The 14,954-nt window shown below is 48.4% G+C and overlaps 2 protein-coding genes across 3 annotated transcripts in view; one reads left to right on the plus strand and one right to left on the minus strand.

The window, feature by feature from the left end:
- LOC149351661 (synaptotagmin-15-like) overlaps positions 1–14,954 on the minus strand; it is a 93,132-nt gene that overhangs the window by 40,417 nt on the left and 37,761 nt on the right. The window lies entirely within an intron of this gene.
- LOC149351662 (uncharacterized) lies at positions 7,125–8,190 on the plus strand. The gene has a single exon (XM_089577071.1). The coding sequence runs from the start codon at positions 7,183–7,185 to the stop codon at positions 8,038–8,040; it is 858 nt and encodes a 285-aa protein (XP_089433197.1). The 5' UTR covers positions 7,125–7,182; the 3' UTR covers positions 8,041–8,190.

Consider the following 14,954-nt stretch of genomic DNA (forward strand, 5'->3'; position numbering starts at 1 on the left):
TGTACATCGACATCATCGGCCAGGTTCCGTACATTGCAAGACAAAGGCCTCTCCCACTGATATCCAGTTAGCCTTGTCTTGCACCAGCTGCGGCTACCCTGTCCCCACAGACTCGCCGATCTCTTCTGTCCTCTGCTACACCTTCTTTCCCTCGATGTACACCCCGCTATCCTAAAGGACCACTGTTATCCTCTACTCTCTCATGACATGCCTTACCCATGCCCATTTCTTCTTACAGATCTAAGCTGTAGGACATCATCACTTCACGTTGGTTCCATAATCCACGCTTCTCTCTCCCTACCTCTCAACGTTATTCTTATCATTTTCCTTTTCATGGGCTGCTGCACTGTCCTCAATTTAACTTCGAGGCTTTACGTGAGCGCTGCCAAGATACAACTAATGTACACCTACGTTTTGATGGAATCTGCTAGCTGCTATGCATGAATGATTACTTCTGATTGGGCTGGTTGGTAGAGGTTGCTTTGGGAAGCCGGCTTTAATGCATTCCTTATACGAAATGACAGATAGAAAAGCAGAAAGACGTAACGCATCGTTAGACTGCCAAGCGGTGCCGGTTATTTAATTTACAGGGTGTTTTCCATAAGAGTTTACGCGAATTTTAAAAATAGGCTCTTTGAGTTAGAAAGCGCCTTTTTCGGCACAGCATTGTCAGCGGTGTTGTGAATCCGAGTTCAGCTAAGACGTGCTAACTAGCTGGCTGGTTGACTAAGACTGAACAGTTAAATTTTAACTGTTACTGTTAGGCTCCTTAATCATTGAAAGGCATGTAGCCATCCTAAATAATATCAGCATCAACTTTTAGAATTTCGAAAACCCGGTTACCCTCGGCGTTGTGGCCCAACAATTTTTGGATATTTCGACGAGTTGCGTGCACTGTAGAGGTTGCTTTGCCTGCAAGCTTCTCGAAAGCGCATGTATGGAACATGGCGGTGCAGGTGCAGTTACGGTAGTGAATCGAAAGGTGTCCAGCTGGCGCTGTGTTTAAGGATACAGCGTGTTCCCTTTTCCTGCCGTTCACGCATCGTGCAGATTTCCGAATATGATGATTTTTAATGGCGCAAGGGATCTTCGGCCGGAGAGCACCATGGGCCAAGGTATTTTCGTGTACTCAAGGTGGAGCCAAAGACCCATTTCCGAAGCAATTCACTCCGCAGAAACCGAGCAACAGGTTAAGGGAAAGCTTGTGTACTCATTGTATCACCGGTGGGTACTGCAGCATTGAGGATCAGACTTCCCAATATACTCATTTTCGCATGACCATGGTATCCTGTATAGAACCCCTTATGCACATTCTGGTGTTTCTTCGGTAATTTCCGGTTTTCGGGCTTACTGTTTATATACCAGCCCATACTGTAGTTCGCAAGGGCCTTCACCAAGGCTGCACTGACTACCCGGTACTGTACCTCCTCTATGTGCCTATGATTGAGAGAAAACTGTTGCAGTCGCGACGGGGCTGGCGTTTGCTGATGATCTTGTTTTGACGGCAGAGAGCGAGGCAGCAAGTCTCTCAGACAGAAAGCCTAGGCCTCCACTTCATAATGCATGAAAGTCGTCGGTGATATAGTTCGGAGACCCCAGGACCGAAAATTAGGCCCTAAAGCTGGGCGAAGAAGCTCTTCCCGTGACCAACGAATACAGGTACCTGGGGGTCCGCCTGAGCGCAGCGCCGAATTATACAAGCCTCAGGAAGCAGCTCTCCCGCAATCACGACTCAGGGTTCAACGCATCCTTCAGCACCGCTGTCTCTGGGGATGCAGTCGCTCCGAAATGGTGCGGGACGTGTGGAAACCGGTCCACATCCCGGGCCTCACCTTTGAAAATGCGATGGCTTGCCTCTTTTCAGACACCCGAGAATGGCTGGAGCGACGACAACGGGAAGTGGGACGAATCGATGTGGGCTGTCATGAGGCGGTTGAAAATGAAGCCGTACAAGGAGACCTCGGCTGGTCAGTTCCGAAGCCCGAGAGGCCTCCAGTAAACTGCCCTACCGCGGTCGCCGCCTGTTTATGCACCGCGACTGATGGGCCCGGAAGGTCTTCGAGTGCCTCATGGCCACCTGTCACCGAATAAATTGGGCGCGCGTTGTCCACCGCATCGAAGGCAGATATGACCTTTTTGGTACCCCGTTATGTGCGGACTCAGCATTTAAAAGGACCGCGGAGGTGCGCCAACGTGTCCAGGAAGTAGAAAGTACAGCTTGGTTGAAGTGGATGCAAGAAATATCCATGCTCGCTACGTACCGCCAACACAAGGCAGGTATCAGGGCTGAACACCTTTATGACAACGGCGTTGATAGCCCGCTCTTGTTTGAAGCTCGGGCAAGGGCCCTGCGCACACAGGTGCACCGACGCCGCTACGTTTCTTCATCGACGTGCGAACAGCTCTGTGCCAGGTGTGTGAGAGCGCCGCTGAAGACGTTGAACACCTTTTGCGAGAAGCTCCTCTGAGAAGCTCCGTGTGCGAGAAGCTCCTCCCGCGTCGACAGCACCACCTTGCCACAGGCGCTCGGCTTCTCCTTCCCCCTGTCGTGTGAGGAGACTCCAGGCGCTTTGCGAAGGCAGAGGCCTGTGACTACCAAGCGACGGCTGACCCAGTGGTGGGGTGTGGTGCGCGGACAGCTTGAGCCCCAAAAGTACCCTCCCTTTGAGCTGCCGAGCAGCAACTATGAGCACGCTAGGACTAACACTTTCCCATGCTGGTCATAGGGGACACTGCCTGGTGCCACCTCTTGCCGAGTGGTGTACTGTAGCTCGCGAACTGTAGGGACGATTCTCTTTGACTGTGCTGAGTGCAGTGTTTTTCTTTTTGTTTTGGGTGGGTGGGGAGGAAGGGTGGGCGGTAGGGGGGGGGGGGGGGCGGGGGGTTCAGTTTTCTCTGCTTTTTTTTTTCTTGGCCAGGACAGAATAGTGCATGTCCACCGGTACTAGCCAATACGTCATCTTCATCACCAGCACAGCACTGGCATACCCTTTCACGCTTTGCGAGTCTTCCCGTTTTACTCTATAGCAGAGCTTCGCCGATGACTACCAATGTTCCACCCGACAGCCCGCCTGCCTAAGACTGGTGACCATTGTCATGAAACATGCGCCAGCATGATGGTGACAAGAACGCCACAACACCGACGTGAATGCGGTGACGGCTGACAACACCCACTTGACATTCCGAGAAGGAATGAATCAAACGAAAAAAAAATCTGCTCGATCACGTATGGCGCCACCAGCACGCGTGTGCTTGCCAGAATTCAAAGGCGAGGTCGCTGAATCTGACCGTGCTGTCCCCCGGCAGGTCGACCGTAACTGCCGCAACGTATCTGAAAAAGATCCAGACCTGTATCCAATTAATTTCCCCCAATTCGCGTGTCACTTGGAATGATAAAGTTATCCACGTATGTACCGCCGTGGGCGTAACGTCTAATGTGGTGCTGAAGGCAGCGTCTACGTAGAAATGCGAGCCTCTGGAACATGCGAGGCTCTCCACGTGCCGGTTTGCATAGCATCACGTACCTTCTGGAGACCATACGAGCCCAAGAACACAGCTTTGGCTACCAGGAGCCACCAGACGTCCTGGCGGCATAAATTCTGGCTGTGCGGAACGCTCTGCTCCAACTCCTGCTCCATTCTACACTTCCATTCAACAGTCTGCCCCATTCTGCGCCTATTTCCCTCCACCACATGCACATGCTCATTCTCCTCTTTGTCTAGAAATGGATGAACATAGAGCATCCTTCTCGCATGCAAGGAGACCTGTAGTTCGGACCCCGCTGCCGCCTGATCTCCATCGCGATTAAAAGAAATACGAGTGTCAATGACAATGAACTACCAGGATTGGGAAGCTACCTATGGTCAAGGCCCCGGTAGTCAAGGTGAACCCTACTATAAATGCTCACTTAATAACAAGAGTTGACCACGTTTGTCCAGTACTATGCCAGTTAATCCCTACTCTATACAATGACCTCCAAATTTCGCACGGCAAGAACAAGTTTTGATGGCTGGAATTCGTTGCTCCACTGCGTCGAGTATGACCATGTTATCGAAATTCTAAAAATTGATATCGCTATTACTATAGGCCAGCTGCAAATTCTTAATTAGCCTTACTATAATATTTAAAAGGTAAATCTATATATTTTAGGTAAAGCTTTAAAAAAATATTCTCAGGTTGTTCTTAGGATTCTTACCGATATGTAAAAAAAAATTCCTTCGTGTCAGTTCTACCACTGTCACTGTATGGTAGCCAGAATATTTCTTGGACGAATGACATCCTTTATAGGTCTTTCTCTAACAGTACCGTATTTATTTCTCGTGCGAATTAATAATTCGTACTAGGGCTTTGCCGTCAGGTTAGTTTCTACTACTTTGTTCTTGAGGCAGAAATTATCGCTAGCACGACAGGCACATGCTGATTGCCGTTACTAGAAACATTGTTAGCGCTTTGGACAAGTAGTATGCTTAACTGCTGGTAAAATATGCAGCGCTACCCTCTTTTTTTGTCTCTGCGAAAGTGTTGTCTTGTCAGACTTCTCCTACCGCGTGATACAAGCCCGACGGCGGGAATACACTGCACATTATGAGACGGCCCACAATTAACAGCGAGCTCGCTGGAGCACATCACGTCACTGAACAAAAAGATGCCAGCTGCAGCGCTGTGACTCCGTGAACGATGTTAATCCGAACATTCAAAACAAGAAAAAGGAGAGTGAGGCACAATGCTTAGCTTCGATGAGCAGAAAAGCACAAGTGGCACAGAAGGCTGCTTCGATAACTTCAGCTCTCATCGGCATCCACCCGTTGATCGACAAACTAAAGGTCAGCATTGGGAGCATTGGCTTTCGAATTTATCAACTACAAGATACCTTAACCTTCAGTGCTTCTTCAGAAAACCGCAGAAAATGACATTTTGTACAAGCACTGCCTTCTTACTGCGCTGTACATTCTCCGTTAATTTAGAGGTTATGCAGTTTCTTTCCTTTTTAGGAATAACGTCATGGGACATATTAAGGGGACTGAAGAACGCGACGGCAAATTTGCAATATGACACCATACTTATTTCGCCTTTCTGAGTGTGAGCTGTTCTGAGAGCAAGAAGTGATAGATTTATCAAGTATGTTGATGTTGTGTCATGGTTACTTCCATCGGCTCTTGACTGTGCGATTAGAAGAGGAGTCTTTCGACCACTTCCCCACAACAAGTAATGCGTTTGCGATTGTTATTTAGATCCCTTACTATGCACTTTTTTCTTGTGGAGAAAATGGTCAAAACCACGCTACAGTCCTCGCAAACTTCCTTCTGCGGTGGCCGACAAGGCATCGCTCTACTTACGGGTTAAGCCGGTGCTGCCTTTACCTGGGCGCAATTATGCACACCAAACCTCCTTTTGGAAACATCAGGTAATTTCAGAGACCGACGAGACAGCTTCGGAGATTTGTTCATGAAGTCAATGTAAGGGATCGTTAGTGTACGCGGGGTCATCGGAACGCAAGGATCACGGCAGTAGTTCAGCGACGCGGGACTGCATCCGGTCAAGAAAAGCAGCGCGTCGAGGACTTGACGGTCACCGGCGGGTCGCAGCAAGTGACAACGTGCACAGGACCAGCGGCGTGCGACAGTTCATCGCAGCGTCCGGTGAAAGTGGCGGTGGACTGCGACGCCAAAGAGCTGGCAATGCGGATCGACGCATCGAAACTGTGAGTTTCCTTCGTCGCATTGTTAGCGTCCCTGTGCATGTGTTCGAGCCGGTAGGACAGTTGAGGAGTACAGACGGCGGTATGGAGGGCTATTCATGCCGGCCCTCACTCGACGTGAGGTACCGAGTGGAATTAGCGAAGGCGCGCTTAGCGTACTTTCAGGCTGAACTTGCGAAAGTGAATGGAGGAAAGGCACCGCTGTGCGAGGAAAAACCTCAGGATGTTAAGTGCGTCTTGGAGGTATTAGAAGCAAGGCGCCAGCAGCTAGAGCTCGAGCTGGCTAAGCTCAAAGAGTCTAGGAGAGCTAGTCAACTAGCCAGGGAGAACTGCTCCGAGTCCCGAGTGGGGAGGACGCCAGTGCTGGAAGGCAAAGGCATATGCCTGTCAAGCACAGGTCAAGAAAACAGCCAGGCAGAACTAAGAAGTGAGCCAGATTTCTGCGAAGCTGGAATCGCAGTTGAAGAAAGTATCGAGACGGAACGCAGCGTCGCTGTACTAGAGGCGGTGAACGCGCACCCCGACGATCCAGCTGCACAGGTTAGCTCTACCCCAAATGACACCTGGGACATGGACGCGAGTTCAGAAACGCTGGAATTGAGCCTGACGATTTCAAAAGCGCAGTCTCAAGCAAGCTGCGAAAAAGAACAGTTGGTTCAGCGTGAAACGACCAGCGACGACAGACGTCAGATCGGCGAGCTAGTGACAGCAGGAAACCTAGCGGTGCCGCAACCGCACAACTGTGTCGGGCATAGGGCGTGAAGTGCCCCTTAGCATTAGTGATAGCAGGAGCGTTCCATCCGAGCCAGGGAACGGAGGTGGGCCTGTTGCGCCTACCGGGCGGAGCGCCGCGCAATTGTCGAACGCACCCGATGGGCGTCCGATCAGTTCATTCGAGGACAGGGAAATGCACGGCGACTTGCCACAAGGCAAATTAGGGTCAAGCGACTGCCAGGGAGCTCATGCAGCCTCAGACTATACCACGAAGCCGGCAAGCGCCGATCAAGCACGGAGCGGCAATTTCAAGGTTTGCCCGTGCAGTAAAGGTACAAAAGGCTCCAAGCGAGGCAGAGTAGCTGGAGGCAGGTGCGTGGCCTTCACGTTGAAAGTCAGCGCGTGGAGCAGTACATCCCGTGCTGCAGAACGCCAAATCACGTGTGGCAAAAGTGGTCGCACTGATATGATTAGGCTGGACAGGGACTATGTTCCTCACGCAGTACGCGGTTCGAACCGGCGCGCCGGAGAAAGCTTTCCCTCAAGTGTGTCGCGTGCTGAAGTATTTGGACTTATCGAGGATCAGGACGGTGTTTTCGATCCTGGAGGGCAGCAATTTTTGAATTCTTGCCCCGCTGTGGCACCGGCCTAATGAGCGTAGTAGCCATTGGGCGTTGATCGTATCGATTGAGACGTGTGGTGGCTCGCCGCCGCTCTGTGGGCTCGGTAGCTGTGTGTCAACGCAGACTACTAATCCTCTGCTTTTCGCAATGCAGGTTAGTAACAAGTTTTCCCTATATGCTAAAAAAACCAGTAACTACTTTTTAATGCAGCTGCCGAGCCCTCAGTGCTGCTGTAGTATTGTTGCCGAGTGTTCACGTGTTCTCCGTTTTCTTTTACTATTGTCAGGCGATGTCGAATCTAACCCAGGCCCCGACCGTTACGATTGCATACTTTCCGAGCTCCAGAAACTAACTACCGGGCAAGCTACATTAATTTCCGATCTACAGGACATTAAAGATCAACTAAAAACTACCGAAACAACCTTGACCGACTTAAACAAGCGCATGGACACCCTGGAATCACACTACGCCACACTTTCCACTATTCATTCTGAGGTAGACGCCCTGAAAACTTTAAACACCAAACTTACCTGCAAGATCGACAAACTTGAAGCACGTATGGACGATGCAGAAAATCGCTCTCGCCGGAACAATCTCATATTTTACAATATTCCTGACACTAACCCCACTGAAACGTATGCAGACTCGGAAGAAACAGTCATTCGTCATTGCTCCACTCAACTAGATTTTGCCATCGAACCCAATCTAATCGAGCGTGCTCACCGCCTCGGGCGCCACTCAACTGATCGCACCAGGCCAATCATCGTTAAATTCACCTCATCGAAAACTAAAGAAAGCATCCTTTCTTTAGGAACTAAGCTTAAAGGCACCAACTACAGTATTGGCGAAGACTTCTCCCTTCCCGTTCGTAACGCCCGCAAACATCTTGTAACCTTTGCCAGATCAGTATCCGATAAGTTCTCTTTGCGCTTCAAAACATTACATATTGGTCCCAAACGCTACATATTCGATGAATCATCACAAACAGTAAAAGAAGTGAAATAGCAACCATCTCAGCACCTATCGACAGATCGTTCGAAGCATGCACAGCAAGAAGCACTTTCATTGTCAGCGATCTTTACTAACGTGCGGAGTTTCATTTCAAAGCGCGACATTATTTCCCATATTGTCACTTCATCTGCTAGCAACATACTAGTCTTGACGGAAAAGTGGCTAAACAGCGACATTCCTGATAGTGAAGTCCTTGCTGACTTGCCTAATTTCAGTGTTTTTCGCAAAGATCGCCCAGACCGAAGGGGAGGGGGGGCACTGATTGCAACCGCTCGGGATCTATCATGCTCAGCTGTTCACCTTTCATCAGATATAGAAATATTATGGGTTTTATGCCATGCTTCACCTAAATCAGTTGTGATTGGCGTTTGCTACAGGCCTCCTAGCTACCCAGACTTCCCTCGAAAACTTAATAACGCATTAAATGAAATTAAAGCTAAGCACCCTAACACCTGCACTCTCCTATTCGGAGATTTCAATTTTCCGAGCATTGACTGGCATAATCTAACCGCTACAGGTAATAAGGATGCTAATGAATTTCTAGACGTCTGCCTTAATTTTAACCTCGTTCAAACTATATCCGAACCAACCCGTGTAACTGAAGACTGCGCTAATATCCTGGACCTAATATTAACGGATAATCCTGAATGCGTTCATTCCGTCACGTATCTACCAGGCGTCAGCGATCACCACGTCATACATGCCGGCTTCACCATTAAACCGTCCTTACGCGTAACTTCTAAACGAACTATCCGACTGTACGATAAAGGAAACTACACAGCAATAAATAATGAACTTCGCGCATTTTTACCAGTATTTCAATCCAGCTTTCATCAAAGATCCATCCATGATAACTGGTCCTTGTTTAAGAGGAAAATCGAAGATTTGGTCGACAGGTTTATTCCAAACATAAATATACGAAATAACCCTCAAAACCCATGGTTCACAAACACACTCAAACGTCTAGAAAATAAAAAGAAGCGTCTTTTCCGATCAGCCAAGTTGCTTCCTAGTCAGAACGCTTGGAACAAATATTATGCAGCCGAAAAAACTTATTTATCAAGTATTCGAGAAGCCAAACGCACTTTTTTTAACTCCGATCTGCCTAAAATGTTGTCAACTAACCCCCGTAGGTTCTGGCAAGTCATTAACCCCCAGCACACACGCACTCTTTCCCTCACTGATGCTTCAGGTGCAAATTTCTCTGAAACTGAATGCGCCAACATGTTCAACACAGCCTTTTCATCCGTGTTTACTAATGAAACAGAGCCGACATTTCCTCAAAACCCCCCAATTATTCAAGATACTATGCCTCCTCTTATATTTTCTTCTGCAGGAATTTTGTCACTAATAGAAAACATTAAAATATCATCCTCTGCTGGAATTGACAATATCAACGCTAAAATACTGATTAATACCAAAGATATATGTTCATCTCTGTTGTGCTTGTTATTCGCTCAGTCACTCTTCACAGGTCAACTGCCCATAGACTGGAAAAATGGGAAGGTCGTTCCAGTCTACAAATCAGGTAACAAGAACTCGCCGCTTAATTACCGCCCCATCTCTCTAACTAGTATTCCCTGCAAAATCATGGAACACGTCATCTATACCCACATCATGGCATTCCTTGATTCGAATAACTTCTTCCATTCTGCTCAGCACGGATTTCGCCGGGGTTACTCCTGCGAGACCCAACTTGCCACATTCATTCATGACCTGCATGCTAACCTTGATTCTAATCTACAGACTGATATCATTTTTCTAGATTTCGCCAAAGCATTTGATAAAGTACCCCATAAACGCCTGCTGATAAAACTTTCTCGATTAAATTTGCACCCCCATATTTTGAAGTGGATCGAAGAATTTTTGACTAATCGTTCGCAGTTTGTCTCCGTTAACAATAAGAACTCTAACTCACTCTCAGTAACGTCGGGCGTCCCACAGGGATCTGTGCTTGGCCCACTACTATTTCTTATATACATTAATGATCTGCCTTCAAATGTAACATCTAACATACGCATGTTCGCTGACGACTGTGTACTTTATCGTGCTATTCTTACCACCGCTGACCAATCTTCTCTTCAAAATGATCTTAATGCCGTTCAGGAGTGGTGTAATAAATGGCTAATGGAACTTAACCCATGTAAGTGTAAACTTTTGTCCATTAGCCGTCGCCGTAATCCTTTAACCTTCTCTTACGTAATATCTGAAGTTCCCGTACAACTAGTTCAATCATACAAGTATCTAGGAATAACTATTTCTAGCGATCTTTCTTGGAGCCTGCATGTTACTAATATAATATCGTCAGCAAACAAGACATTAGGTTTCCTAAAGCGCCATCTTCATCATGCTCCCCATCATGTCAAGTTATTAGCTTACAAGTCATTAGTCAGGTCCAAACTAGAATTTGCGTCGCCCATCTGGAATCCTCATCAAGCATATCTCATCAATGCCCTCGAATCTGTTCAGAATCGCGCTGCTCGTTTCATTCACTCATCCTACTCTTATGACATCAGTGTTTCGTCCTTAAAAACAGCATCCGGATTGTCACCCTTATCGCTCCGCCGTCGCATTGCCAGCATGTCTTTATTTCACAAATTCTTCCACAGCCCTATGCACATCGCACCTTATATTCTTCCACCCGCACGCATATCTCACCGCACCAGCCATCGCCTACAAGTTGCCCGTCCACGATCACGCACCGTCACTTTTTCTAATTACTTCTTTCCTCGTGCAGCCGCAGACTGGAACGGCCTTCCGAACAACGTTGCAATCATCACTTGCCCAAGTCTTTTCACCGATAACGTAGAAACTTTCCTGTCATTGTGAATTTGTGTTTTTACTCTTGCCACCCCTTATGTAACACCCCTTTTAAGGGGCCTTTAAGGTAATAAAATGAAATGAAATGAAATGAAACGCACACAGGGACGCTCGGTGCGACTAAGGAGGCTCACGTGGCCACTTACGGACGTCGTGCGAGTGCTACTGAACGCTCCAGTTGCGAGTGTCTGTGTGTGTGTGCGCTCGTTCGCGAGCAGGACGAGGGTGTGTTCTTGGAGGTGGCGAACTGGGTGCAACGCACCAACTTGGACGCTGTGTTACAGCGTAATGTAATGTTGTGTTGGTGCCTGTGTGCATTTTTGTGTTTTTGGTTTTTTTGGCGCCAGTGCTGGTGTAGCTGCGGCATGTCACCCACAGGGTGGTTTTGTGACCCGTACCGATCCCTTTGTTATAATTCTAAAAGTGGCATTTGAGCCCTTTGTAGAATCTTGGGAAGGGCGTGTAAGGGATCGTTAGTGTACGCGGGGTCATCGGAACGCGGCTGGGAGCGCTCAAACCGAAGCGTCTCCTTTCTCGGAACGCGGCCGCTCGCGAACGCGCCAGGAAGTACGGGTGGCCCCCGCCCCGCGGTACCGATTCGCGCACGTGCTGGCATGAATGTATATTTGTGTTCGTTTTTATTTGATTTTGTGGTAGAGAGGGTCGTCTACCTTGTAAAAGCCGGAGGGCTGGCCATGCCCTTGAAGAGCCAATCATGTTAATAGTGCAACATGATTGGAAGCGACCAAATGTGGGCCGGGCCTTTAAGGCTTTAAAACCGGGCCCCGGAGCCGGAAGCGAGGTTCTGCGCTAAGGTGAGATGCTACGCATCTTCGGCCATGCCGAGTAGGGGCCTCCCCTAGTATTAGCCAGTTCCGCCTTTTGGTTGTTTGTCTTTTTGCCGTTGTATCTAACTTGTATATTCTGTAAATATTTGCATATAAATCTTCAGTCAGTCCCTTTTTTATCCCTGCGTGTCAACACATCTTGAGACCGTCTCTGACGGGGCACCCCTGGTGCAGAGATCAAGCTTCAGTCATCGAGTTAAACCAACCGTCTCTGGCGGGGCACCTCTGGTGCGAGGAGGATAAAGAACCTGTGAAACTTTACTGTCAAGAAGCGAGAAGTAGCCGGAGATACACCGCTGCCATGAAATGAATCCCCGTAGGCTATCAGAAATTTTAAGCCGCCTGCCATAAGTGCAACTAATGTGAAATAAAAAAAAAGGATGAATTTCTACATCTTACAGCTACATTCCGGCTTTGCGGGTACCCGTAGTGGTCGGATTCAGATACATTATGGCCACCTCGATTTCTTTAACGTCTGTCGATATTTCAGAACGCCCCGATCACTGCACCGCTTTTTCCATTGCTATACCGAATGCATGAGGAGGGTGGTATACCGTACCAGTAGCCTCGCGTTCATATAGCAGCTCTTCGACCTCCGCCTTCCCCGGCTGCGAAATGCTCCTCTGCGTGTTCTGCACTGAACCGCATACATCGCTTGGCGACGTCTCGAGTGAATTTCGGGGTTCTGTAGTAGCGTGTGCGCCGGACGAGCATTCCGTGCAGCTAATAAGCGGCTCAAACGCCACCAGTCGCGTGCGTTCAGTTACCGCAAGAAGAGGCCAAACGCGGGCGAGGGCGAAGACCGATGGACATACCACGTAGCGAGGTTTCCCAGCGCATAAGGCGGGCGCGGGTTAGCGCCACCTGTGGTTTAAACCGTTTCGAATCCGCACGCCGGCTACAGCTCTCGTGGAGTGCGCGGCTGCCGACACCTCGGTGACCGAGGCAGGCATCTGCGGAGGGAGTGAGCCAGGAGTGGGTAGGGGGCGAGCAGCTCGCCACGCGACGCAGGCCAACGCACTCTGCGAGTCTGCACCGGTCACAGCGCACCGCGCTCGTAATTGAAAGAGCCACCCGCCCCGCAGCGACACGACTAGCAAATCCAGCTGCTCTGCTTATCACAGAGTTAGGTGCGTCAAGCAAGAACTTTTTTGCTCTCTGATGCTCTTTGTTTTTTTTCCCCCTCCGATCCCGTTTTCCACATTAAAAAAAAAAAATGAAAGAGCCGTCTATCCGCGCAGACGCGCAGAAAACGAAGCACAACAGGCACGTGTCGTTCGTGGCACGATTCGAGAGTTCAACGAACTTCAAATTGATGACACACTATAGAGTTGCACACAGGAGAAGGATAGATTTTTCAACATGACTGCCTCGGTTAAGTGCCGATGGCGCGTAATGCGCGAAAACGCGGCAGCCTAAATGGAGCCTCGTTCGCTAGCAGTGGTTATCTTTTAATCCGTGTTGTTCTGAGACTTTGTTTCCACTGAGCAGAAGCTTGGTTTTACATCCACAAAACCCGCGCCCGCCATGCTATGAGGACTTTTCGTCTGCTAGATGACAGCTGCCCAGCGTGGCAACGCACCGCATTAAGAAGAGCGAGCTTCGGTCAGCGAGTAAGCGCACTTACTGAGCTATGGGAGGGGCCAAGCGTAGTTTGACCCCTGTTAACGCCTGAAGCTTGCACGTCAGCTTTATGAGTGCAACTTCTCCCTGCCGTGGCCAGATTATTCTCATTGCAATCCTAAATATGTGTTCTCGTAATCCCCGCGTTATCCGGGCTTCGTTGAAGCCGCAACGGTACCTGGCGGCGTTATGCGCTATTTTGATAAACAGAAAATAACGAGAATGGGGGAGTGAAGTCGACCACTGTACCACGTGAAGTAGCCTTCAAATAATCCCCTGAGCACACTCGCTCACGAGAGTAGCATCGCGCTGTAAGTTCCCGTCAATTTTATTCTCCCAACGCTTCCAGTGAATGCTGTTTACGTTTCACGTATCCTTGGAGTGCTACAGTTTGAGATGAATTCGGTGGCCAGAGAAAGAAAGCACTGATACGCACGAACGGAAATCAAAGCGCAGGCGCATCTTGTTGGGAACTGTATGGTGAAACTGTGCCCGATATAAGCACAGCTAGGACAACGAAAACAAGATGTGAGCTCTCAGCACTACGGCATTCGGGCTTAGCCCCGCGCACGGTAGAGCTACCTGTAGTTTTATTGAGTCTTGAGCCACTGCCACACTTCCGCACCTCATGTCCATGCTGTTCGGTGGTTTTTTTCTTTCTCTTACTTTTCGGTTAGCCTTCGTTGAATACGTTCTTTCGGAGCCTTTACAACAGCGATGCTGCCGCGAACGTTATGAATCAGCAGGTAGCATAGAAAAGTTACAACAATGTCCCTTTCTGTGTTTTGATCCAACGTTAATACTATATGGTTATATGCTTTTTCATAACGTCTGTGAAACATTTCAAATTAACTTTGAAACAATATTTGCCTAACCTTAATTAAACGTTCAAGCATATAAAACTTTTGCTAAAGTAATAACACAACCGTGCAAGACCGGGTCCGCCAACTGTCATCCGTCGCAACTTCAGTCAGCACTTTGCAAAGAGGAAGGGGCGACGAGGGCAACGCGCCACTGCCGTACACCACAACGAATACATGCCACTCATACACTCACCTCCTAACGGATAGCACGGCTTCAAGCATATATATCAAGCCTCGAAGGGTGCCATAAGTGACCGCGGTGAACGGATTACATGCAATGATTTCTAAAGAAATTTTCGGGGATGTGCATGCAATCTATGGCAGGCATAGTCTCAGATGTGCTGCCAAGTTATGCTAGTCGAAAAACATCATTACCGCACAAAGAGTGGGAAAAGTTCTGTGGCACAATGCTTGAAAATACTGGCAATATCCCGTTATGGTTATGATTGAACATTTTAATAAGATTAAAATTTGTAATATTTATTTATAGTTACTATTTTCACGTTAAAATAACATTTCAAACAGCATCAGCGTACTGTTTAGTTTTAACGCTAAAATGATGTTTACCATGGAACTTATAACATTTTTTAACCTTTAACCTCTGCCTCACGGTCCAATGCAACATGTAAAGTTAGTACAACTTACGCAACAATTTTATAACCTTATTCCAATCTTGGTGCTGCATGGGAAGCTCCTATTTTGCATTCAGTTGTCCCAGAAATTTTCTACACGTCATCAGGGACAGCTGTCCGCA

Source organism: Amblyomma mixtum, chromosome 3 (genome assembly GCF_055824585.1).
Source record: "Amblyomma mixtum isolate Tamu chromosome 3, ASM5582458v1, whole genome shotgun sequence".
In the NCBI taxonomy this organism is placed as follows: domain Eukaryota; kingdom Metazoa; phylum Arthropoda; class Arachnida; order Ixodida; family Ixodidae; genus Amblyomma; species Amblyomma mixtum.

Bases quoted from the DNA above. Each gene is read 5' to 3' on its own strand.
- LOC149351662 (XM_089577071.1), top strand. From the start codon at position 7,183: ATGCAGGTTAGTAACAAGTTTTCCCTATATGCTAAAAAAACCAGTAAC.